The sequence below is a fragment of the Salvelinus namaycush genome, chromosome 3 (genome assembly GCF_016432855.1).
Source record: "Salvelinus namaycush isolate Seneca chromosome 3, SaNama_1.0, whole genome shotgun sequence".
NCBI lineage: Eukaryota > Metazoa > Chordata > Actinopteri > Salmoniformes > Salmonidae > Salvelinus > Salvelinus namaycush.
Window position 1 is genome coordinate 69366013 of NC_052309.1, and position 25918 is coordinate 69391930.

Below are 25918 nucleotides of genomic sequence, written 5' to 3' on the forward strand. Positions count from 1 at the left end.
AAATACATATGAGTGGAAAAAAATATCAGAATTGGGTTACCTGTTTAAACGCAGCCTTGATGTTTACTAAAGTAATTGTACACAAGAACCACACACTTCCTCCATTCAAACCTAACTTCGAAAACGATCATGTACTTTCGATTTTCAGATCTACACCCCTCCGATGACGCATTCCTAATTTTCAACGTTGAACATTTTTAGCGAACTGTGTAGATGCTGAAAACAGCCGACGCATTTTATCATTGTAAAAACAACAGACCTGAACTAAGGTAAGTCAATATGAACTATAAAGATATCAGAATTGAATATGATTAATACGTTTCTTAGTAAAAGGGTTGAAGTACATTTGAAATGGCGGAGGAAAAGGAGGTGAAGTGAAGTCGCTTCAACATTTTTCTCGACCATAGCATAATGATAATTTTTAATGAAACGACTTAACGTTAATTACTTAATAACTTCTTAGTTGTTACATTTAAGATAACAAATGACCCATGTAGATGTTATGCACGAAGTTGCCACATAGGCTATTACAGTAGATATTGCCAGATATCACAGTACAGTAGACGGCCTGTTGACGATAATATCTTCTGACCGGGGTGCTTTGTTAAGAGTCGCCAACGCTTGCTGCAAACATGAACACGTATCGCCTGCAGAACGTTTTTTTGAAACATAAGGAACGTATCTTCCAGATCAGAGAGAAATAACCTTTTGTTTTCATAAAACAAAAGTTTAAATTACTACACACCTTTATTGGGTTAGTGTTCCCACACGCCCAAATATATCTCCAATATACATCGCTTGTTTATGGAAGACATAGGTTGCCACCTGTGCTAATTAGCTATCTAATGCGCTCCGAACACGTGTGTAAGTGTAACTGGGGAGGAAGTGTAGTTCCTCAACTGGAGGCTTGCACAGCTTGTGGATCTGTGCAAAACTCTACAGTAAGTGTATCTGTTTTATTTGAAGGATTCTTTCTCGCTGATATTAAAGACAAGGGGCATATCAAATCAAACTTTGTCACATACACAGGGTTAGCAGATGTTAATGCAAGTGCAGCGAAATGCTTGTGCTTCTAGTTCCGACAATGCAGTAATATCCAACCAGTAATCTAACCTAACAATTTCACAACAATTACCTTATACACAAGTGTAAAGGAATGAATAAGAATATGTACATTAAAAAAAATGAATGAGTGATGGTATAGAACGGCATAGGCAAGATGCAGTGGATGGTATAGAGTACAGTATATCATCTTGCCTATGCCGTTCATCTTGCATATGCCGTTCTATACCAACACTCATTCATATATTTTTTTTACCTTACCTTATATACTATATACATATGAGATGAGTAATGTAGGATATGTAAACATATAAAATGGCTAGTGATTCATTACATCAACATGGCAAGATGCAGTAGATGGTATAGAGTACAGTATATACATATGAGATGAGTAATGTAGGGTATGTAAACATTATATGAAGTGGCATTGTTTAAAGTGGCTAGTGATACATTTATTACATCGATTTTTAACATTTAACATTTTTAACATATCAACATATGTTTCGAAAACCGGTTGGGAAGTCATGATTGTTGACTTTTTTAAACTTTAAAACACAGCATCGGAATTGTATACTGAACAAAAATATAAACGCCACATGCAACAATTTCAAAGATTTTACTGAGTTACAGTTTATATGAGGAAATAGTCAATTTAAATAAATTCCTTAGGCACTAATCTATGGATTTCACATGACTGGGAATACAGATATGCATCAGTTGGTCACAAGTAGGGGTTTGGAACACAAAACCAGTCAGTGTCTGGTGTGCCCACCATTTGCCTCATGCAGCACGACACATCTCCTTCACATAGAGTTGATCAGGCTGCTGATTGTGGGCTGTGGAATGTTGTCTCACTCCTCTTCAATGGCTGTGCGAAGTTGCTGGATATTGTCCGGAACTGGAACACGCTGTCGTACACGTCGACCCAGAGCATCCCAAACATGCTCAATGGGTGACATGTCTGGTGAGTATGCAGGCCATGGAAGAACTGGGACATTTTCAGCTTCCAGGAATTGTGTACAGATCCTTGTGACATTGGGCTGTGCATTATCATGCTGATACATGAGGTGATGGCGGCGAATGAATGGCACGACAATGGGCCTCGACCTCGTCACGGTATCTCTTAACGGTATCTCTGTGCATTCAAATTGCCATAGATAAAATGCAATTGTGTTCTTTGTCCGTAGTTTATGCCTGCCCATAACATAACCCCACCGCCACCATTTGTCAATCTGTTCACGAGGTTGACATCAGCAAACTACTCGCCCACACGACGTCATACACGTGGTCTGCGGTTATGAGGCCGGTTGGACATACTGCCTAATTCTCTAAAATTATGTTGGAGGCAGCTTATGGTCGAGAAATCAACATTCAATTATCTGGCAACAGCTCTGGTTGACAGTGCTGCAGTCAGAATTGCACGCTCCCTCAAAACTTGTGTTTTTCATGCAAGCAGTTTAATTTAGTCTAGTAGGCTATTTTTGGACAAGTTGCTGAATTTGATAAGCCAATTGGCCTATCAACCCTCTACCAGTTGTCTGTACAGGGTCTGCTGTCACTCTTCCAGTATGCAATATATAGGCTTGGGCAGTATACTGACCACACCCTCCTACCTTGCTCCTGGCCTGCCCTGCCTCTTCCACCAATCCAATTGTTTCTTATGGACAGAAAAGAGCAGAAGCTCTGAGCTGTCCCATCAGGTCCATTGTCTACTACTACTACCGTATATACCAATACAGCAGATAAATTGAGTCTCGTGCTTTTAACGCTCTTAGTTGTTGTCAAAATTAACCCACTATGCTGTTTACTTTCTGCATCTAAGTACGTTATATCGCAGATTCTACTTTTATAAACACCTGCAGTCAACTTGTGCAATTCTCCAGCAATAAAGCAGATCGCGTTCTTCATTTCACCTCTCACATTATTTTACATTATGAAGCTCACTGGTAGTCCCCAGTCATATGTTGTTATTACATGCACACAACGACGAGAGACCGAAGTCTTTTGAGTCACTCACTGTTGTGCAGCATACACAATAGCATAGTTACAGTTTGAATTCACAACTAAATGTTTGCAGCTAGATATAACTATTAAGTTAACTGTCTAAAATGTGCTAAATGCTCTGAAGTTGTGCATTTGGTTTGCTGACATAGTAGCTAGTTATTTATCAAGCGTCACTCCATTGATCTTCGTGGGTGGAGTGGGATTTTTGGAGTAGCGAAAACCTTTTTGTAATATGATTTCCTTGCCGGGCACACTCTCATTCACAAGGGGGTGATAGCAACGTTTTTTCATTTTGTGACTTTCCTTGGTAGTAGTAGCTAGCTGGCAGCCACTGAGATATAATAAGAACTGGAGACTGCATCCAAGATGTCCAACCGTTGTTTTCAAGGTAGATCTACTCACGTTTACATACGCCGATTCATGGACCATGGATACCTCGGTTGCATCCGATTTATACAGCCAACATCTCCTACGCACAGGGAGCAGCCACGACGTCATCACGTCATCCAAAAACATGGCAGACATTGGATGAATATAACATTTTAATATCTTCGGCTGTGAGTGATGGAAAAAAATCAGCCTCAACTACAATTATTTGAATAATTAAATGAATTATTTGTGCACAAAGTTGAAGACTGAAGTGTCTTATTAGGAATTTTCTAATCTGACTTCTCTATGTAGCCGTCTATGGAAATTCTCTTTCTGGGCCAGGCATCAGTTAAACTGCAGTATCGAAGCAAAACTGGAGGAACCTTTTCGAAACCGTGCTTTTAGACTGGAACCCTGGCCCTGGGCAGCCTGGCTAGCTGCCTTTAACCTGGCTAAAAACATAACAAGCTAGCTAGCCTTTGTGAAATAATCAGATTTATAATAAAACAAATATGCCCTGGAAAATATTCTTATACATGCCGATGTAACCTAAAACATGATCCCAGTTTGATATGCTGCTTGTATATTCATTCCCATATCAGCTACAAATAGAAAGTCATCATGTTGGGAGAAAAAAAGCACATGTCTAGCTAATTGGCTACAACAGGTTCTACCATTTCATAATAATAACTAGTTATTTCTGTAGTTATTACTTTTAAACAAAATACCTTTTTGGGTGGATTCTTGTTGTTTGGTTTAACTGTTTGAATAGTCGCTGAGATTATATTTGGTTATCAATGCAAAATAGGTTACTTTGATGCAAGGATGGGCATTTTACATTTTTCACATGTATTCACGTTTTTTTTTTAGAGTACTGACATTTTTTAACACAAGGCCTGCGCTGGTAAGAAATATGCGCATATTTATCTATAATTTATCATAACCATTACAGATAACAAATCCTAAATGCTAAATTGCCCCATATACAGTACCAATCAAAAGTTTGGACACACCTACTCATTCCAGAGTTTTTCCTTATTTTCTACATTGTAGAATAATAGTGAAGACATTAAAACTATGAAATAACACATATGGACTCATGTAGTAACCAAAAAAAGGTTAAACAAATCAAAATATATTTGAGATTTGAGATTCTTCAAAGTAGCCACCCTTTGCCTTGATGACAGCTTTGCACACACTTGGCATTCTCTCAACCAGCTTCATGAGTTAGTCACTAATGCGCATTTGTACAACCAGCTTCATGAGGTAGTCACAACTGCACATGTACAAATGGAACACTAGAGTCAAAGCAAATTAACGTTGTCTTCAAGACAAAATAAATAAAGCAATTGGGACAAAATGTAACTGTGATCCCTGGTTAAAGAACAAGCTTTGATGTCCGTTCAAGTACTCGAGTAGCCTATATAGCCTATAGATCAGATTAAGGAGCCAAGCGACAACACTGCCCCCACTGCGGAAGGAATGATACAGCGTGTCTTAATTTTCAGGTAGTAATAAAGTAAGTAAAATGCCGGAGCCTATTACAAAGAGACGCTCCTTTTGTGCCAAAAAATTATATTGCCACACTCCGAATCGGACGTCTGCGTAGAGCTCGTAGTAAGCTTAAGTGGTTAGCTTTTTGCAATCAAGCTCCTCTTGGTAACAGAAGAGAATCGCCTCCTGGATTAGAGGCTTGGTGTCTAATATATATATTTTTTTTGCGTGCAACAAACAGTGAGTAACATTTTTGAGTTACTTGTATAACTGTATGACCTGGGATGTCTGTCCTCCAAATAGTTTATGTAAAAGGTTTGCATGTTAGCATTTAGCTAGCATTTGCTATGGGATTGTACATGTACTTGTTAGCATTGATAACCTTCTGATTGAAAATAGGGCCCCTTGTGTGTTTTAGTGCTGGTATTACGGGATGGCACAAAGTCGGTATGATGGCACAAGGTCAGTATGGGGGTGGGGGGGTTATACTTGCCTAACATATGGAATTGTATTAAGATGGTCATACCATGGATCATTTAGCTATTTGATTTAACGACCCTGTAGGTATAAACAAATATATATTTGCAAAGTATTTGATAAAATATAGAATTTACCCATAGAAACGCATTCAATGACACGTTCATAAATGGCAAAACAGACAGTCAAAAAATGTATCCTAAGGAATAAGGTTTTGAAGTGTCTGTCCTATATCTATGAAATAGAAGAAAGCTCAGATTTCTTATTTAAAAAAAAATAAATAATAATAATTAACACATATTTAACCCATACATTTTTTGAACTGGTACCTTCAGACTAGTCCTGTGACACTTGTGGAGGTCGTAGAACAAAACAGAGAGCAGCATCAGTGACGATTAAAAAGTGAGTATACGCAATGCCCACTGAAAAGAATAGTGGGTATACAGCATATAGCCCCCACTACACGACTGGGCTAAAGTCTTCCACTCAGGGACCAGACGCGAACCTGATGAAATGACAAAGAGAAGCAATGTCCTTCTCTATGTCTATGATGCATTTTTAGCACCAGAGTAAATAGGTGTTGTCTTTCTGGTGTGTGAAGGATGTGTTGCTATGCACAGAGGCCTTCACCCCCTCTGATACCCTGCGTTATTCACTCATTGAGACATTCATTTTGGATTCCCATGAGTTGCTTGCTAGTCACTGAATGAATGCCTCGTAACAGTGCTCTGTGCGGGACTGAGGGGCCCAGAAGTACTGGCAGGTATCCAGGAATGGCGGAGGCGTACTGGTGTGTTAAATTATCCAGGTCCTGCAGGAGATGGAGCCCTCGGCTGTCCTTACTCAAGCCTCTGGTATTCTGCTAATCTGAGTGGGCGTATATGAGTCAGTGGTCATTGTGTGTCTGTTTGTATCCATCCTGAATCTTTTCAGCAGTTCCATCTGCAGCCGTTCCTCTATTTGTTCCTTTCTTTGTTGTATCCTCTACAGTCTACATTCACTCCCCCAGAATCTAGCTGCCATTTTTGGATCCCCTTTCCACCCCTCCTCCCGTTCTTGTCCTTTCTGCCCCCACATTCTCTCACTCCTCCACCAAGATTCCAACTGTCCCCCACCCCTCTGCTCACTGAGTATCATGCTCATGTTTTTCATGCATGTGTTTTTGATAGGGAGTCGAGAGGTCCTCAAACACAGTTACTTTGTCACATTGACAGTTAGGCAGGGGCCTACATTGTTATAACAAAGTTGTTACATTGCTGTAATAACACAACATAGCGATACAAAAAACGGAATCTGCACAGTTTACCAAATGCTGAGTACAGCTAGGGGAGGACTTACTTTATATATCACAATGACTGGTCCCTATGGTCAGAGTGGTTTTCTGGGCTGTGGAGTGCAGCTCTACAACCACTCATTAGCCTGTAGTTCTCATAGTTTAACCTCTTCAAGAGGTTTTTAAGAGACTGCAAATTACTTGTGAGTGATCCATCAAGGCCAGAGGATGTAGGCTAATCCCAGGATAGAAAATGATCACATTCGGTCTGTTTAAGCGATCACAAGTAAAATAAAGCAAGAGTCAAGGGTGATGATAAATTCATATACTGTAGGCTACTTGCTTTAAGCTGTCACTCACTGCTATGATTTGATACAAGAGTTGGCTGTTTGACATGTCCAAATGTGTTCCCTGAGTTTCCTTGCCCTTTAGTGTCTCTGTTTTGAGTAATGTGTTGTTCCTCTCTCAAAAAAAAGAGGAAACCAAAAAAGGAAGTGAGGTCTTCCCAAACTCAAAAAGGTGACCGACCTTTTCCCTGCTATGAGTTAAAACCTCACAATTCTCACATGTATTCCTCACGGGTCAATCTGATGTTGTTTTATTTATTAAAATTATTATAATAAGAAGGGAAAATAGCAGGGGCTAAAGATCTGGAGTTCAACACCCATAACTAAAAATCATAGGTTATAGATTATACAGACAGAGGGGATTTGATCATTGATTTATGGGAGCACATAACTTTGGCTATATGCAGAACAGAACCAGGGTGTTCCTGTGGACATGATTGATGCGACTACTCTGGCCTGATGGGATCAAGTGGCTTATTCATGCATCATCGTTTGCTTTGTATTAGACCGTGAGTGTGTTTTAAGAGCATATCCCTGAACCCTGACCCCTTTCTGCAGCCCCAACGCAGCACAATGAGAGGCTTAAAGTGCGGCCAAAGAGTATAACATAGTCTAGTACATAACTAACATGTGGCCCCTTGCTTTGGGGAGTTAGATCTTCAGGGTTTGCTGTTTTGGGTCCCAAATGAACATTTAAAGAGTTAGACAGGTTAGATTTGGACACTGTTGGGTGCACTTTTTAATAATGTGCTCTAATTTTCCCATTATTTAGGGAGAGTGAAAATGGGACAGAAAGACACTGAGCATAGGTGAGAGAAAGAGAAAGCACAGAAAGAGCAAGACAGCCCTGCTGCTGCAGGGAAAAGAGGGAGGGGGGATGTGGGGAAGTGAGATGGATTTCCCGTAAATCACCATCAACCAATCACAGCTCCTACCCAGGTTGGCAGTGGGCCAGTGGGATCAAGCGACACCAAGCAACCGAGATGCACAGCAAGATTACAGAGTGAGGTAGAGAGAGAGAGAGAGAGAGAGAGAGAGAGTCGAAAGAGACCTGTATTACAGAGAGTGAGTTATCATTTGGAAGGATAGGGGTATTTACTAGCAGAATATTTGACTTCAGTTTAGTTTAGTGAAAAACGGATAACTAGAAGAGACTGCAGACCTGCAATTCAGACCTGCCTCTGTCGGTATGTCTATGTTTCCTTCCTCAGCGTCTATTTTTCTGTTCAGTTCTTTGTCAAAGGGCCTGTTCTTACTTCCGCCCCACTTGATTTCAGTTGGGGTGTGGTGCTGTGTTTTGGAGGAGGGGTACGTGTGCGGAGCTCTTGCTTTAGCAGGAAGTGATGATCAGTGAATGAGAAAGCTAGTGTGCCTGATCAGAGTCTGGGTTAGACAAAGTGTGTGTGGAGGAGGGGAATGAGAGATTGACAGGAAAGTGGAGGAAAATTCACTGAACAGTGTGTGGAGTGTTTTATTTGAATGCTATACAGGTTCTAAGAGATTTCTAACGCCATTTGCATATCCGGGTATAAACATTTACATAGCATTTACCCTGGCAGTCAACCTGAGCTTGGCGTGTCATAAAGGGAACAGGGCACCTGTCTAAGGGAAGATCAAACGTGAGGGGTAAAGATAAACTCCTGTGAAGTGCTGGCACACTGATGCAACATGCAGCAACCCGAGCTCTACAGCTCTCCGCTTACAGTGCTCACTAAGCGGGCCTAGTTCCAAAGCCTCTCTGGCCTTTCTTTACTGAATTAAACATGCTCAGATCAGAGGGGTTTTCATTTGAAAGACATACTCCGTGCTTGATGCACACACACAGAGACACACACACACACACATTATATTCTGTGGAACTGAGGCAGTTCTGTTCCTTGAGCATGCCATGTAGCAGTCTCTATAACACAACTACTTCCTGGTGTTAACTACACAGTTGTAACTGTCAAAACAAGGCCGTGATCGAGTTTCCTGTTTCATTCGCTCACTGCAAAACGTGAAGTTTCAGCAGAGAAGGAGTTCCGATCCAGTTTCTGTGTCAAGCATATACACTTCCTCCATGTTGAGAAAGTGATATGTTTAAAATAAAATACAATTTTATTGGTCACATGCACCGAATACAACAGGTGTGGTCTTTACCGGGAAATACTTACTTACGAGCCCATTCTCAACAATGCAGAGTTAAAAAGTACAACAAATATTTGCTTTGGAACGAGGCGCAATACAAGGCAGAGATAAACAATTACTAGATTGACTTGTTTCACTGCCACACAAAGCCGGCCATTATTCCATTCTTAGCAGGTGCGAAGTTCAGTTGACATGAGGGAGGCTCTTTCCAGAAGTTAACAAGCTATACTGTTTTTTTTTTTTTTTTAAATAATTTTTATCCCATTTTCTCCCCAATTTTCGTGGTATCCAATCGCTAGTAATTACTATCTTGTCTCATCGCTACAACTCCCGTACGGGCTCGGGAGAGACGAAGGTCGAAAGCCATGCGTCCTCCGAAGCACAACCCAACCAAGCCGCACTGCTTCTTAACACAGCGCGCCTCCAACCCGGAAGCCAGCCGCACCAATGTGTCGGAGGAAACACCATGTACCTGGCCCCCTTGGTTAGCGCGCACTGCGCCCGGCCCGCCACAGGAGTCGCTGGAGCGCGATGAGACAAGGATATCCCTACCGGCCAAACCCTCCCTAACCCGGATGGCTATGCCAATTGTGCGTCGCCCCACGGACCTCCCGGTCGCGGCCGGCTGCGACAGAGCCTGGGCGCGAACCCAGAGACTCTGGTGGCGCAGTTAGCACTGCGATGCAGTGCCCTAGACCACTGCGCCACCCGGGAGGCCTATACTGGGGTTTTTGATTACCCAGTCGCTGTCCCTGCAATCACAAGCTTTGCTCCTCTCTTTGCTAATGGCAGGTGTGAGGATCGCTTAGATCAGCAAGTTGGTTGATGTGGAGATGTGCTTCAAATTAAGTGCTGTACACTGAGCTGTTCAATGATGGACCGTTTTGAATAGTCCAACCAACAGTGAAGTTAGTAAACAGGATAAAACCATGTTTTATTCTGAATTGACATCATTTTCTGTTTCCTTCTCCAGCAGGTGAGAATGGCGGTGAATCAAAGGATCTTTAACTCGACCAGACCATTCTCAGGGTCACCCCAAATAGAGCTGAAGGGGTCTTACCCAAGCCGCCCCAGCCCAGAAGACAGGACGAGTGACGAGGAGGGGAAGGAGAGCGAAGGGGACTTCATGGCTTGTTTAAAACCCAGACTAATTCAAGTCCTAACACAGGGCACAGCAGAACAAGTGGGTGAAGCAGGTCCACTGAACTATCAAAAGAACTCGTTCATAGCCCAGGCTGAATGTGAGTATACTAAGGACGGGCGATACTAGTTTTGATAGAATTATTTACAGAGAGAGAGAGAGAGAGAATGGCACCAAGCTAACACCTGCTGTCTGTGCTTCCCCAGGTGAAACCCAAGACTCCCAGCAGTTCAGCCCTTCCTGCTCCGAACGCTCCTATGTCGGGTCCCCCAACTGCTTAATCAACCGGTATGACATCACTTATCCCTCCATAACACACTCCAACATTATCTCTCCTTCCAACTATCTCAATCTTTGGTTTTCTTTAGCTACAAAGCATTAGTAAAACCACTAATGTCTTACAGTTTCGGTTTTCGTGATAGTACTGCATTTACACAGGTATTGCTGTTATGTCTTCCACAGGGACTCATCAGAGCACAACAATGTGGCGTGTTCCACCGCAGCCTCCAACCAGGACGAACCAGGCTCCCCGGCCCACTGCTCACCCAGGAAGAAGCCAAGGAAGAAACAGAAGAGGAAGGAGAAGAAAGAGGAGCAGAGGGAGACAGGGAAGCAGAGACAGAGACGTAGAGTACCTTCTGGTGTCCCTGAGCAGGAGACCCAGACTGGCAGTTCTCCTCAACTGATCCAGACCCAGGTAAGATGAGCACTCCCTGTAACATCCTACCGTCAGACACAAAATGGATGACGTTGAACTCTAGTTGAACTTGAAGTGCCTTTCTTATGATTCATAGTCTGTAGTATGAACCGTAGACAGTCTCATATAGTGTTTGAGCTTCTATCAGCAAACATCCTAGCACAAACATTAGCTTTCCAACCAGTAGGAAGGGATTCAGAGAACTCTTGACTGTCTGACAAAGCTTCCTTTCAGGTGTCCATAGTCTTGAAGCCTCACCCACATAGATAGTTGTCAGTGTCAGTTTTATCACCTGGAGGTGAAAGTTCTTTCCTGGCAGACAGTCACCTTTATTCACCTGGTGGTTGGTTTATCTTTCTCCCCTTTAGGAGGACGCTTCAGAGCCCCTAAGTAACATCAGCACTTCCTACAGTAGCAGTATCCCGAGTTTAGAGGCTCATGACACAAGACGCCCCCCTTACCCCCTCCAGGGCTGCAACAGGGGCCCCAGCCATTCCCACCCCTGCTGGGGCCCCCAGGTGTTTAGCCCCTCCTGCAACCTCTCCACCTATGGGCAGGAGAGTGACTCGGACTCTCCTCTCAGCAGTGTGGGAGACTGTTCGTTGGCCCTAGCAGGGCTCAGGGGCAGTGTCAGTCTGGAGGACCGATGCTACGCAGGTCCCTTCTGCAAAGACGTGGAAAGGGATGTCAGGGAGAAGGAGGGAGACGTCTCAGAGACTGACACCAACGAGGGCCTGATCTTCAATGAGGTAACTTTCCAGACTGCAATAGTTGTCGATAAATGCGGTTGTTTACTTGTGGCTTTTTCTGATTCCTCCTTATTCACTCGGCCAATTGTTCTCTCTTATTTCCTTTTAGAATATTCAGCCTGTGAATTATGAGTACAGGGAGGGGAAGGACTACAGCCTCTGCAAGTCTATCAACACAGGGTCATACGGGGAAGTGCACAGTGTGCAAGACAACAGAACACACTTCAGATTTGGCGCCAAAAAGGTACAACAGCACTTACACTCTCTGTGTGTACATTATATGTGTGTTATCTCTCACTATTGATAACTATTGAACTCTCTCCTCCCTCTCCTTCCTCCCAGATTCTCCTGAAGAGTTTTAGTAGTGAGGAAGTGGGTACGTGGAGTGCCCTGAAGTCTCCTCGCGTGGTGGAACTCTTCGGAGTGATCAGAGAGGGGCCCTACGTTGTCCTCTTCATGGACCTCAAAGCTGGTGCGCTATACACTATACTGTACCTCGATTTCAGGCAGTGACCTGGACGCTAGTTATGCGCGGGCAAGCTTTTTGTTCACCTGCATCCACCCACAATTGCTAATAACCCATCCGCAACCGCCAGACTATATGTGATAAAGTGACAATCTGAGGCCCGACCCTAACCCGCTAACATAGAAAAATGCTGTAGGCTACAGTCAAAGACAGTGGAATGTTTTTTTGACAGGGGGTGCAGATTTTCTCCTGATTTTAGATATGTTTCTGCTTATAATTTTTGGTAGACATTTTGGTAGACTATTTGTTAGTCAACTTGTCTATAATTAAATAGATGCAGCTTTTCTTCTGTCATTTTATGTTGCCCTCAAAGACTATATTATCCCCTGCTCACCAGATTGTCATAAATCAATAGAATGAATGCTTTAATCTAGTTGACATCGGTAAAGTTTTTCTCTGTCATCTTCTTTCATGGAGCAAAAACGTTTAGGGACCAACAAATAATTAAAGGGGGAATATTTTATGTGGTTGAAATTCTATCAGCTTTTATGATGCTGATAAAGATAGATACCATCTGTAGAGGTACTAACTGAGTATTTGCATTCTCTCAAGATGCTGATAGAAAGAAATCACATTTCTCCACTCCTATTCCTGAGTCAGAATTTTGCCTACATTTGGTTAAACTTGTTACTGCAAGAAATCCTTAATTTTGAAGGAGTTAATATTACGCTATGTGAGAGGTTATAGACCTACAGTCAGTGTCCAGATTTCAGTTTCCATTTAACCCATCTGAACAGTAGGCTACAGTTCCCTTGAACTTCCCTATTTGAAGTCCCCGTCTTGTGACTGTTGAATTTGTATAGTGCCTCACAATCATCACACATTTCCCATTTCACCAAATATTTTCCCAACATTACTTTTCTGGCCCTCCTTTCTCTTTATATTCAACATTTCAAAGCTTTTCTCTTGTTGAATAAACTCCTTTTTGCCTCCGTGGATTGACGTAACCTTTTATTTAAATTTTTTTACAAATTACCCCTTTTTTTATTTAATGACCCTAAACCCGTCCGGTTTATGAGTCAACCAGGGCATCACTACTAGACACCTCTGTTGGAGTTTCTCGAAGGATGCCTCAGATCACCACTATAATTTTGAGGTGATTTTCCATCACCCACTGACCCCTCCTGCCCTCTTCTCTATTATCTGCTTCTAGGCTCTGTGGGTCAGCTTATTAAAGAGAGGGGTCGGCTACCTGAGGACCTGGCCCTACACTACCACTGTCAGGTTCTGGGGGCGCTGGAACACCTGCTGAAGAGACGAGTGCTGCATCTGGACATAAAGGGTAGGCCGAGACATGAGATAATGAAAAATGGTTGACTTATGAACAAAACTACACCAGAAGGTTCATAAAACACACAGTAACTAAATGTCTGGGCACGTAGACTGACTCTGGTGATAGATTTGATTACAGTGTTTGATTATGGCAGCTATTAAAACAGTAATTAAAAGACTTGTGTCTTGACAGTTGACACATGTAAAGAGAAATAGAGAAGCAGACGTTCAGGTTATTCATATTTTGTTTCATATTTTGCCTTGGTGAGAGTAAGTTCTTTCTCGGCTGTTTTTGCAGTTATGTGGAACACAAGAGTCGCAGATCGTGTCTTGATCTCCAGCACCTGTGTTGTGAAACCAGAGCACCACAGGCTGAGAACGCGCCAAGCCGGGACTTTCCCACAGCGTGACTCACCGCTGCTCTTTAGAGGGCGCATGCGCTCGCCAGCCAGAGAGAAGGAGAGACAGAACTAGAGGAAGAGAGAGAGCGACAGAGCAAAGGACAGAGCAAAGGATAGACAGTCGGAACCACATGGCTCAGTGCTCAGACGCCACCTGGTGTCAGATATGCCACACCACAGGCACAGATACAACAGGGAGGTTTTGTCAAGTCACCTGGTGCTTGTCTATTATGCTATAAGCCCCAGATTCATTCCTTCCCCAACAGCTGTTTCTTAATAGCCAACATGACTTGGATTTGACTCTCTTTTCCCCCTGGTTACCAGAACCTTGCCCCGTCTGCATAGCTACAGTGCTGCTAAATATGGCTGTCTCATCCCAGGATTATAGAACAACAATAACCAAATCCAGTATATAGCCATAGATTAACATGCCTTCCTGTGTGTGTGTGTGTGCGTGTGCGTGTGTGTGTGTGTGTGTGTGTGTGTGTGTGTGTGTGTGTGTGTGTGTGTGTGTGTGTGTGTGTGTGTGTGTTGCAGCGGACAATGTGTTGCTGTCAGAGGATGGGAGGGACACTTTTCTGTGTGACTTTGGACACTCGGAGAGAATGGACATTGGTGGACAGAGCCTAAGTGCATCCCAAGGAGGTAGCAAAATATGAACTCAAGACCCCACTAGACAAAAAAGAGGGATACACCAAAACAATAAAGTGCTTGACCATGGTTGTCATGTCTGACTGTATACTCTGTGTATGTGTGTGGAAGCAGATCTGAAGGGGACAGAGACACACATGGCCCCGGAGATTGTGAAAGGGGAAATCCGCGGAGCCAAAGCAGACGTGTGGAGCAGCTGCTGCATGTTACTGCACATGCTCAATGGCTGCCAGCCCTGGACACGATACTACTCCCGCCCACTGTACTTCAAGGTATCCTTCAACACAACACCAACCTGTCTTCCTACTTGACATGTGACACATATGTAGCTTTTGATGTTTAAAAAAAGAAAGAAAATTGGAGCCAATATTAGGCCTCCGATTGGATTGAATCTTCATGTCGTGGATTGATTGTTCATGTGGCTATGGTTACAGATAGCCAATGAACCACCGCCTCTGAGGGAGATCCCGCCCGATTGCAGTCCCTTCACTGCTGATGTCATAAAGGTGGGACTACAGAAGGAGCCAACCAAGAGGGCCTCCGCCTCGGAGCTCAAGGGAAGAGCAGCCAGAGCTCTGAGAGAAGGTGAGGGTGTAGCACCGCCACTGTTCTTAGATCAGTTCTTAGATGTTAAAAACTGTGGCTGTTAACCATGTTCATGTGAATACTGGCTAACAAACCTACTGCTTTTAGATCAGTCCTTAGATGTTATAACTTTGTTATAACTGACTAACAACCCTACTGTGTGTCTTTAGTGGGAGGACTCAGCAGCCCCATCAGAGGGTCCTATAAGGAGCACCTACAGATAGATGACAGCCCCGGCCAGTCTAGCCAGCCCTGGCCTCCCTTCAGCAGAGACACCTGCTCTGAGGAGAACCATAAGCTATTGCTGGAATCCATGAACCCAGGGAGCAGGGAGCTGAACAATGATGAGGAGGAGGAAGGCAGTGAGGCAGACACAGAGGAGACAACCTCACCTCCAGACTCACCTCGCTCTCTACTGTCACAACTCCATGAATGGCAAAATCCCAAGATGGCCGACGTCACCTCCAACGTGTCTGAGCTTGAACTGCGCAAACTGGAGAGAGGTAAGGGTTGGTGCAACATTCTGCGTGTTTGCTGTCTGTCAGTCTGTGTATCTTAGTTCATTTTACTTGATGTATATCTGTGTGTGTCTATATCAACTCAAGTCAACTCCTCTGTTCTTACCGCTCCTCTTCTGCTTGTCTGCAGAGTTCTACCTGACCAGTCTGTCTCAGCTGCACTCAGCAGAAACCCAGGAGCAGCTACTGTCCTGCCTGAGCAGCAGTGAATGTTACTCCAACAGGGACTTATGGGACAGAAAGGTAACCCATCATACAAGCCTGCCATACCTGACATGTTAGATAATATGAACAGCTGTAGGGTGTGTAATGTGTTTCTGTGGTTTGGTATCTGGATCTCTCGGTCACATTATCAACCCATTCACGGCTCTCCCTCTATTTTCCGTCTCCCTCCTCCCTGACTACAGGACTCTGGCCGTTGGTCCATCAGCCCAGGTGATGACCTCAGCTCTGGCGTGTTCTCCTACAACAGCCAACCTGACGGACAGATTCTCAGTATGGACTGGCTGGTTCACCAAAGCCACCTGTCTCCACCCCGATGCTTTGAGGGTGAGTGACATCGTTATCTGACCCTGGAAGGTGCTACAACTCAGGATGTTTAGATAAGAGGATCATGTCATATTGTTTCCCACTGGATAGGACCTCATTCCCATAGAGATATAATTCATGCTAAGAAAGCATGTGCAGTGCACTTATGTTGGCTGTTTCTCTGCACTGTGATTGGCTCAGGAGTGGACGTCTGCATCACGGACGTAAATGGGCAAAGCATCCGGATCCGAGAGAAACGCAGGGTGAAGGTGGGCCACATTGCCACGGGGATCAGCAACCAGGTGAGTGAGGACTCATGGTTGACTTTTCAATATGCCTCCCCTGACAACAAGTCATGCACAATCATATTTTCATTTTGATGCTCTTGTCCTTTTCACAGGCGACTACACAGAGTCCTTCATTACACCACAATAACTCTTACACCTGTGTGTCTCTCTCTCCCCCCTAGATCTCTGAGAAGGTGTTCACCATGGAGACTCAGGAGCGGGAGCCAGTGGCCCATGATGAGGAGGTGCAGGACTCTGGCCTCCTGCTCCACTGTGTCCCTGCTCCTGACTACAGCCAGGCCTGGAGATGGAGGGTCAAGGAGGGGGTGCTGGAGACTCGTGGCTGAGCCATCAACTCCCCCCATTCATCAGTAGCAGTCTCATCAAGCATCAGGACTGTAGACTCACTCCTGTATGCCTGTCTCAGTCTATCCTGCTTTTTATCAAACTGTGTGTTATGCATAATCCTCTTTAGGATCGTACCCTTTTTTTCAATTTTTGCCTAAAATGACAACCCAAATCTAACTGCCTGTTGCTCAGGACCTGAAGCAAAAATATGCATATTCTTGACACCATTTGAAAGGAAACACTTTGAAGTTTGTGGAAATGTCAAATTAATGTAGGAGAATATTAACGGCAGGGATTCAACCTTTAGAACCCAATTCCTACATTTGAATATAAAAATAGATTTTATCAAACAAAACTATGCTACATTTTATCTCTGGGACCCTCAGGATGACAAATCAGAGCAATATTACTGAATGTAAGTACATTATTTACCTTCAGAGGTGAATGTATCAAACCAAGTGCCGTGATCATTTTTTTGTTGTGCACTCAAACAATAAATTATATTTTTTTCACTGTAATAGCTACTGTAAATTGGACAGTGCAGTTAGATTAACAAGAATTTAAGCTTTCTGCACATATAAGACATGTGTATGTCCTGGAAATGTTACTTACGTAATTCTAGTCACATTAGCAACAATCGTCCCAGTATAGGGACACCGATCCCGTAGAGGATAAAGGGACAAATGTCATGGGTTTCTTATAAATGGATATCTCTGTAAATTACAGGAGCACACACATGTGGTGTTTGTGTTCTCTTTAGAGACAATGGTTAATGTGAATAAGCTACAACTGCCTTTTCTCAAAGTAAGGTATGGAAAGTCCAACAGTGCTATAGACCTAGCATAATTCTATACAGCTGTCCAAAAATGACAGACCTTTTCTGTACTTAGCTAGAGCACACCCAACAACAGCACTGAGCCAATAGGATGTTAACATCTCAACCCTGTGTACCTTACAGTAACATGGAATCATGTCATGAAATAAAAGCTCTACTCTGGAGAATTTCATATCCATTTGTTGATAAATAGAAAAGATTCAATCCAACTACTGCATTACTACTAGACACTCTGGATTTGCTTCCAGTTGAGAACTTGTGTATAAGCAGGCAATAGTTTTAAATTCATCTCATTCACACCCCACAATCTTTCCCCAAATATGTCACAGTTTAATAAGGATCGCAATCCATAAAATGTTTTTATTTTATGTTCATATTACAACATACAAAAACAAACTGTCATTGCAAAAAGATTGTTTCAAGGGACAAGAGTTTTACAAAAGATATATAGAAAAAGTGAAAAAATTTGAACAATATCAAAGCAATTTATTGTACAAATGAAAAAAGGACAAAGGCACTGACAACTTAAAAGAAATAAGAAAAAGTTCCCTTATTTGTTAACACATTAACAAGGTGTATAAAAAGAGCATTTGATTGTGAAGGATTATGGTATAGTCTACTTTTAAATAGCCCACCATAGAATACAGTACTTTGAACACTATGCTGAGAGAGAGGTAAATGTCTGAGAGAAGGACAGTGCTGTGTGTGTGCGCAGTAGAATTGCGCACACACACACACACACACGTACCTGGAACATCTGTTGATCCTATGATCACACGTAGATGCTCACAGACACACACCCCAAAATGCATACTCTAGCAAAGAGATACCATGAAGACGGCTGGGGAGAATGATCAGATAGGAAAAAGGAGAGACTCAATGGGAGAAGTGCAACAGAAATAAAGCACAGCAGGAAAGCATAGGAGATTCTCATGCCTAACCTGAGGGGGGGAAATGATTTAATGTCATCAGTTCATGTCATAAGACTTAAGCAACAAAATGTCATGCAGCGACTTGTTTGTTTGTAAGAAATAAAAAAATAAATTAATTAAAAGATGTGCCCTGGCCGAGTCTATAGATCTCTTTCCATCCTTCTCTCCTGTATGTGCGGTCAAGAGCCGCTCACATTTTCAGCGGTGTAGGGAACAGAGGCAAGAAGAACTTTGAATCTGACTCGATCCTTTGCCATGGATGGAGGGCAGGAAAGAGGAGTGGTTGATCAGGTCCAAACGTTGCCGTTTTTCCATTCCCAACTCTATTTTTCCTCACCTTTTCCTTCCCCAGAAACAGTTCCCATTTACCCTCACATCAGGTCTGTCTCTACTACCCAGTCTTATGTCCCTCCCTCTTTGTCCTTTCTTCTCTCAGGCTCTCCTCCCCCTCACATCCTGCGGATGACCAGCACAGTGGTAAGAACTCCAACGAGGAACACCCCCACGGTCTGCCAGGTGGGAGTGCCAAAGTAGGAACGGATTCCCTCCTAAGAATTTGGAAGAGACCATTGTCTTCAACCATCACCACAACTACAATTTCAAAAACACATTTATAAAAAAAAAAGTCAAAGTCAATTTGGGGAAAGCGCATTACTGATTCCTTACCCAGCCACCCTGCTCCCTAATCCAGTTGATCACATGATCTCGCAGGTAGTCTGTGGCCCAGCTGATAATGGTTCTGATGATGTCGGGGACCTTGGTCAACAGAGCCTGAGGAGAGAAAGACGATGCTGTCTTATTACACAATGAAGAAGCCAAATCTATTCCGACTGAGATGAGCCCCGTTTCCTTTGTCTAACGGAGGACAAGAGAGTAAGAGATTGATTGAGAGAGAAAGGAGAGCTAAATAAAACAACCACTGACAACCCTCACCTTGATGACCAGCCGACAGGCAAAGTAGAAGAGTGCCACCACCCTGCCCCAGTTGAACTTTCCATCAGAGAAGATCTCACAGGCCACACTCATAAAAACCTCCTGGCTGGGCTGGAGTGCAGTATCATTTATCATACTGAAGGGGAAAACACGAGATACTCTGAGTATTGCACAAACTCCAGAGGTCAATTCAAAGTGAATATCGATTCAAGCAAAGAGCTGGAGTCCCTTTCTAAGTCCTTTGTTTAAGATACCTTTGGAGTTGTGTATTGCCATCCAGCTCATCTCCAATCTGCTGCAGGCACTGGGCCAGTTTCTTTTCGTTGTGGTCACACAGCTCACTCCCGCCCAACTGGGTCCGTGACACTGACAACTGAGTACTGCTGTCAGCATGGCGACGAACCCGCTCGTAGATGAAACTGCGAAGAGAGGGTCACGGGTAAACAACTAGCTAGTATATGTGATCCTGATTAATCAGGGTGTAACAAACAATAATTGGTATACACAGCCTGAAACATTGGAGTGCAAAATCTTATAAAATGTTCAGCCAGAATGTTGAATAAAAATTTAATTTGAACTTACTCTACTGGTTGTCTGTGCAGTTTGTCCTTTAGACGCTCGAAATTTGAGACAAAATGTCCACAGGAAAGTATTGTTTACCAGGCTTTTTAGATCAGATGAATGCGAGCAACGTCTGATCTGTGGTTCGCTGACGCTTGGCTATTGTTTACATATTGTGCATGTGTTTACGTCGCATTCGTCAGAAGATTGAAAATACACACCAAAAATACAAGCCAACAGAACCATATACCTACCGGCTCAGTACAAAGTCTGGTAAACATTACTTCCCTGTGGATATTTTGTCTCAAATTTTGAGTGGCTGAAGGACAAACCGCACAGACAACCTGTAGTGTAAGTTCAAATGTAATGTTATTCAACATTCTGGCTTGTAAGGAACATTTATGATTTGGACTCCAATGTTTCAGGCTATATGTACCAATTAAATTGTGTATTACAGCCTGATTAAATCAGACAAATGTGAATAAAGAATAAAGATCAAATTCAGGAGTAAACAAGAAGGTATACTCACTCTGTCAGTAATCTTTTTCCCAGTTCTAGTACCTGATCAGTTCCATTACCTGAGAACACAAAGAGTGAGAGTACTACCAGAACATAAACCAACGGCAGGTAGAGGCAATTTAAGACAATGCCCATGTCTGGCTAACACTGAACTCTTGAAGTCCTCCCGACTGAGTCACGTAGGTAGCGTCATAAATATATTATGTAATGGGCTAAACATGATTGAAATGTGCCACACAAAGATATTTTTGAACAAGTAGGTACGGAAGTATGCAGGTCTCATGACCAGTTAAGTGCGACATGAATTAATGTGAAAGTTAAAACACCAGCTGGCTCATTTTCAGAAGTTTTCTCAGCGGACATTAGTAACAGTTGGGCTGGCCCAAGATGTACTACAGGTAGGTTAGTTGCCAATTACGTTTATTTTACCTTTATTTAGCAAATTCTTATTTTCAATGACGGCCTAGGAACAGTAGGTTAACTGCCTTGTTCAGGGGCAGAACGACAGATTTGTCAGCTCGGGGATTCGATCTTGCAACCTTTCGGTTACTAGTCCAACGCTCTAACTACAAGGCTACCCCGTCGCCCCATATGTGGTTGTCCCACCTAACCATCTTAAGATAAATGCACTAATTGTAAGTCACAATAGACTTATTAAACACAGCTAGCTAGCACCCACATACTAGTCTGACGAATCAGTCTGTAATACACAATTAATGGGTATAAACAGCTTGAAACAAATGCCTGCAAAATCTTGTAAATGTTCCTTGCCAGAATGTTGAATAAAATTACATTTAAACTTACTATACCGATTGTCTGTGTGGTTTGTCCTTCATCTTCATTGAGACAAAATATCCCCAGGAAAGTATTGTTAAACCGACTTTTTAGAGAGCAGGTAGGTATATGGTTCAATACCAAGGTAAAGGTTGTTTTATATAGGATATTCGCTTCTCTCGCCAATAGCTATTGAACCAAGCATGCCATGACAATGAAAATATATTCTAAATCAGGGAAGGATGGAGAACAATCCATAGCTTTTTTTGTGTGAATTTCTCATTTTCTTATCAGATGTCAATCTTCAAAAAGATCTAAGATTAACACACAAAAGGTGTCGATTGTTCTCCATCCTCCCCTGATTCAGAATATAAGGTCACAATACTCCATGTCATGGCATGCTTGGTTCAATAGCTATTGACGAGTGAAAACCGAATATCCAATACAAAACAGAATGTTTGGGGTGTATATGTATATAGCAATTAACGGTTTATTACAGACTATCACATAACGTTACAGGCTTACAAGCTAGCTTGATGAGAAAAGAAAACAAGTTAACTATAATGTAACTTTCTGAGATTGATAGATAGCTAGCTAGCTAGCTTACCTAGTTATGTGTATGGGCATGTTCCAGAGATGGGATGGCTGGGTGTTATGTTAGCTAGTTAACCCGCTGGCTAACTCGACGCGGCTGGGTCCAACCAGCAACAAACCTCAATTATTTAACAAGTTAACTAAAATAAGTTAACTAAACGGTGACAAATACTTTAAGTCCCGGCTCACGATAATTACGATATCAGTGCCACGGTTCCGTATCGATTGTGTTTATCATAGTTATGTCACTTACCTGGATCGCCTCCTCCCGACGGCGTAGCCATCTTATAACGTTACTAAGATTACTTTGAGTATGCTTCCGCCTGCAGTCATGTGACATATGTTTACAGTAATAGAGGAGTGGCTTCGTGTTGCTCGTTCATGAATGCCAGCTTGTAAGAGCACTACGCAGAGGGCCGATAACATTTATGAGTAGTCAATTTATAAAATACTAAGAGTATATCAAGTTTAATCAGCAATGAATACAAATATTTTGACAAATGTAATCCAAGGTTCCGTTTCTGCCTTGCCCTTTCTTAAACGTCATATCCTGACCTTTCTGGCTTCTGTCCGTCGCGCGCATGCTTAGTTCTCTTTACGACTCGGCTGGCAAAGATGGCGGATGCACAAGTACGTTCTGCAAAACAGCGTGGCGAAATTAATGTGCTTCTTTTTGACAGGAAAATAACTAGCATGGCATCGTAGCGTACAATAAATAGCTTTTGTTAAGCGAAGAGCATGCGATTGAAGTATCTCACTGTACTTTGGTCCCGCAGTTGTTGTTTCGACTATCGCGTTCCGAGGCCCTGTGCTGTGGAGCGCATTGTCGGAGATCCAGCTAGGCCGTTTGCTAACTAGGCCTTTACAACATTGTGCGTATGCTTAATCTGTAGTTGATAATCGAAGTTTGCTGATTTATGGCAGAGTTGATAGCTAAAACATGTCATTACTAGATAATGTATGCGCGAGAAGCTAAGTCTTAACGTACTGAAAAAGCTATAGCCGTTAGGTTAGTTTTTACGCTAATTTGGCTGGCTTGCTAGCCAGATCACCCTTTCGTTGGCTAAACTCAGCTGTCTACTTTCTCAACTTGTATATTCCAAATGTTATGGCTATTGTTTTAGCTACCTAGTTCATTTGCTCTACTTTTGTGCAGCCAGCTCAAACTTTCATAATGGCCAGCTTCATAGATTGTTAATCTTGCTGGTGCACCCTTTCTGATCTACTGCTTCTCTGTTAAATTAACTTACAATATTTTGTAAACATTAATGCACAGTAGGCATGTCTATTTTTACCTGCAAATGATGTTTTTCTCACGATGGTCTTCCTAGCCTGTGAGGCTCTGACGACACTGCCTAATGGCGATACTGATGCAGTGTAGCTTGAAGATGGGTCTTTTCAGATCCATGATGGAGCAACGGGTTAGTCTCTGCATAGATTTATTTTTTTTGACTTGGGGGTATGTCTTTCCCCACAGACCGAGAGGGCTTATCAGAAGCAGCCAACCATCTTCCAGAACAAGAAGCGTGTTCTGGTTGGTGAAGGTGGCAAGGAGGCCAAGGAGAAGCTCCCACGCTACCACAAGAGCGTTGGTCTAGGCTTCAAAACCCCAAGAGAGGTGAAGTACCCAACGACCTAAACTGTCCTAAAACTACAGTTGTGCTCCTTATGGGCAGTATGATACATTTGTTTAATTGTTTTTTGAATACAGCCTTGTCTGTAGTGTCAATTAGCTTGTATGGTTAACCGCTCTTTAAAGCTGCAAATGATGTTTTTCTCACGATGGTCTTCCAAGCCTGAGGCTCTGACGACACTGCCAAATGGCAACACTGATGCAGTTATAGGAGGGCTTTGGCCATCTATACTGAACAAAAAAATACATGTAATGTTTTGCTCCCGTGTTTCATGCGTGGAAATAAAAGACCCCAGAAATGTTCCGTATGCACAAAAATATAATTTTTCTAAAATGTTGTGCACAAATTTGTTTACATCCCTGTTAGTGAAGATATCTCCTTTGCCAATATGATCCATCCACCTGTGGCATATCAAGAAGCTGATCAAAGGCTATGATCACTACACAGGAGCACCATGTGCTGGGCACAATAAAAGGACCCTCTAAAATGTGCAATTTTGTCACACAATGCAATGCCACAGATGTCTCAAGTTGAGGGAGTGTGCAATTGGCATGCTGACTGCAGGAATGTTCCCCAGAGCTTTTTCCCTAAAATTGACGACAACTCATAAAACAAGTATTTCTGTCTAAAGCCCAATGGGTGGGCCTACGCCAGCCCATGGCCGCTCCCCTGCCCATTCATGTGAAATCCAAAGATTAGGCCCCAATTAATTCAAATGACTGATTTCATTATGAACAGTTACTCGGTTAATTGTTGTATGTTGGTTTTATTTTTGTTCAGCATAGTTTATTGTTTACACGGGTTTGAGAGTTTTGGAAAGAGTTGCAGAGAACCTAACATTTTTCCCCCCAACAGGCTATCGATGGTACTTACATTGACAAGAAATGCCCCTTCACTGGGAATGTCTCCATCCGCGGTCGTATCCTCTCCGGTTAGTCTTTAAATTTCCTTGCTGTTCATTGTTTTTGGTTTGGATGTAAAACAGTCATCTTTGGCATTGAGCCTTTTATGACCATTTTCTCACTGAACTACAAATTCTATTTGCTCACGTTGGTCTTCCAAGCCTTTCTTGTTATGACAACGCCTTATGGCATTACTGATGCAATGACCCTAAGACCATGCTCACCCTATTCAACGGTCTACTCCTATCCCTAGATCAGTGCTTAGATGTATTCTAAGATTGACCTGATTCTGCCTTTTCAGGCGTGGTGACCAAGATGAAGATGCAGAGGACCATCGTCATCAGACGTGACTACCTGCATTACATCCGCAAATACAACCGCTTTGAGAAGAGGCACAAGAACATGTCTGTCCATCTCTCACCTGCCTTCAGGTAAGAGGATCTCTGTCGAGTCTTTTCAACCTCTCTTTGCATGTTTTTTTCTTGCCAGGCTGTATACAATAATTGGCTGATCGTGCCTAGCTAGTGCCTTTCCTACTGCAAGGATGGCTGGAGTTCACTGTTGCACTACAGTTGAAGTTCTATTAAATCAGATTTTATGTTGGCTGCAAATGATGTTTTTCTCACGATGGTCTTCCAAGCCCATGTGGCTCTGACGACACTGCCTAATGGCTACACTGATGCAGTTTGGCCTACCTATCACATGAGATGGCAGTGGTTTCCATGTTTCTCAATTTCCCTTGCATTATCTTGATGTTATTCCTAGAAAAGCAGTGCCATGGTCGCTTTAGGGTTATGCTCCAATAATTCCCTCCTTTTCCCTGCAGAGACGTCTCCGTCGGAGACATTGTTACCGTCGGAGAGTGCCGACCCCTCAGCAAGACGGTGAGGTTCAACGTCCTCAAGGTCACAAAGGCCGCTGGAGCCAAGAAGCAGTTCCAGAAGTTCTAATCTAGGATGTGCAGGAGATGAGACCAATTGACAGGAAGGCTTTCTAGGCTGACCTGCTCTGAAGTATCTGAAATAAAGAAAATGTTCTGTATCTTGGTCTTCTGGCCTGTCTTTTGTTAAATAATTACATTTGTACAATTCAATGGGGAACCTTTGCCAATTAACTGAAAAGGAGTGCTTTGTTATAATATCTGAGGCTGACTTATTGTGTGTTCTGCCGGACAATTCTCTCCGTTGTCCATCCGTCAATTGACTCCCATATACCACGGCTTTCAGGCAATCAGCATTCAGGACTGGACCCATCCAGTTAATAATTATTTATATACCTTGGTCTCAAAAGTCAAAGATGGCTACACAATAGTGACCCCTATTGGATAACTAAATCCATGTCAAGACTCAAGTGTGTGGGCTTGTCCTATGCTTAACCA

At 42.8% G+C, this 25918-nt stretch overlaps 3 protein-coding genes and 3 non-coding genes across 7 annotated transcripts; 5 read left to right on the plus strand and 1 right to left on the minus strand.

The window, feature by feature from the left end:
* Positions 1-138: 138 nt before the first annotated feature.
* On the plus strand, positions 139-18756 carry LOC120036304 (mitogen-activated protein kinase kinase kinase 14-like). Its single transcript, XM_038982779.1, has 16 exons — positions 139-269; positions 10127-10394; positions 10501-10582; positions 10757-10991; positions 11360-11740; positions 11850-11984; positions 12083-12212; positions 13420-13548; positions 14477-14584; positions 14705-14862; positions 15025-15175; positions 15346-15678; positions 15824-15936; positions 16101-16242; positions 16423-16523; positions 16691-18756. Exons 2-16 carry the CDS (start codon positions 10136-10138, stop codon positions 16853-16855), a joined length of 2622 nt encoding a protein of 873 aa, XP_038838707.1. The 5' UTR covers positions 139-269; positions 10127-10135; the 3' UTR covers positions 16856-18756.
* On the minus strand, positions 18032-22317 carry LOC120036277 (apoptosis regulator BAX-like). Of its 2 annotated transcripts, XM_038982765.1 has the most exons (6): positions 22258-22317; positions 20647-20695; positions 19811-19975; positions 19557-19692; positions 19290-19394; positions 18032-19171 (listed from the first exon to the last, which is right to left on the minus strand). In XM_038982765.1, exons 1-6 carry the CDS (start codon positions 22286-22288, stop codon positions 19073-19075), a joined length of 585 nt encoding a protein of 194 aa, XP_038838693.1. In that variant the 5' UTR covers positions 22289-22317; the 3' UTR covers positions 18032-19072. The 2 variants fall into 2 exon arrangements, with proteins under 2 accessions (XP_038838693.1, XP_038838687.1); XM_038982759.1 differs by lacking the exon at positions 22258-22317 and having other exon boundaries at positions 20647-21681.
* Positions 22318-22515: 198 nt separating this feature from the next.
* LOC120036290 (40S ribosomal protein S11) lies at positions 22516-25581 on the plus strand. Its single transcript, XM_038982771.1, has 5 exons — positions 22516-22634; positions 23482-23622; positions 24494-24569; positions 24842-24971; positions 25367-25581. Exons 1-5 carry the CDS (start codon positions 22620-22622, stop codon positions 25488-25490), a joined length of 486 nt encoding a protein of 161 aa, XP_038838699.1. The 5' UTR covers positions 22516-22619; the 3' UTR covers positions 25491-25581.
* On the plus strand, positions 23301-23384 carry LOC120045231. The gene has a single exon (XR_005476662.1). It is a non-coding gene; the product is annotated as a small nucleolar RNA SNORD35 (small nucleolar RNA).
* On the plus strand, positions 23765-23846 carry LOC120045229. The gene has a single exon (XR_005476661.1). It is a non-coding gene; the product is annotated as a small nucleolar RNA SNORD35 (small nucleolar RNA).
* On the plus strand, positions 25146-25229 carry LOC120045232. The gene has a single exon (XR_005476663.1). It is a non-coding gene; the product is annotated as a small nucleolar RNA SNORD35 (small nucleolar RNA).
* Positions 25582-25918: the final 337 nt, after the last annotated feature.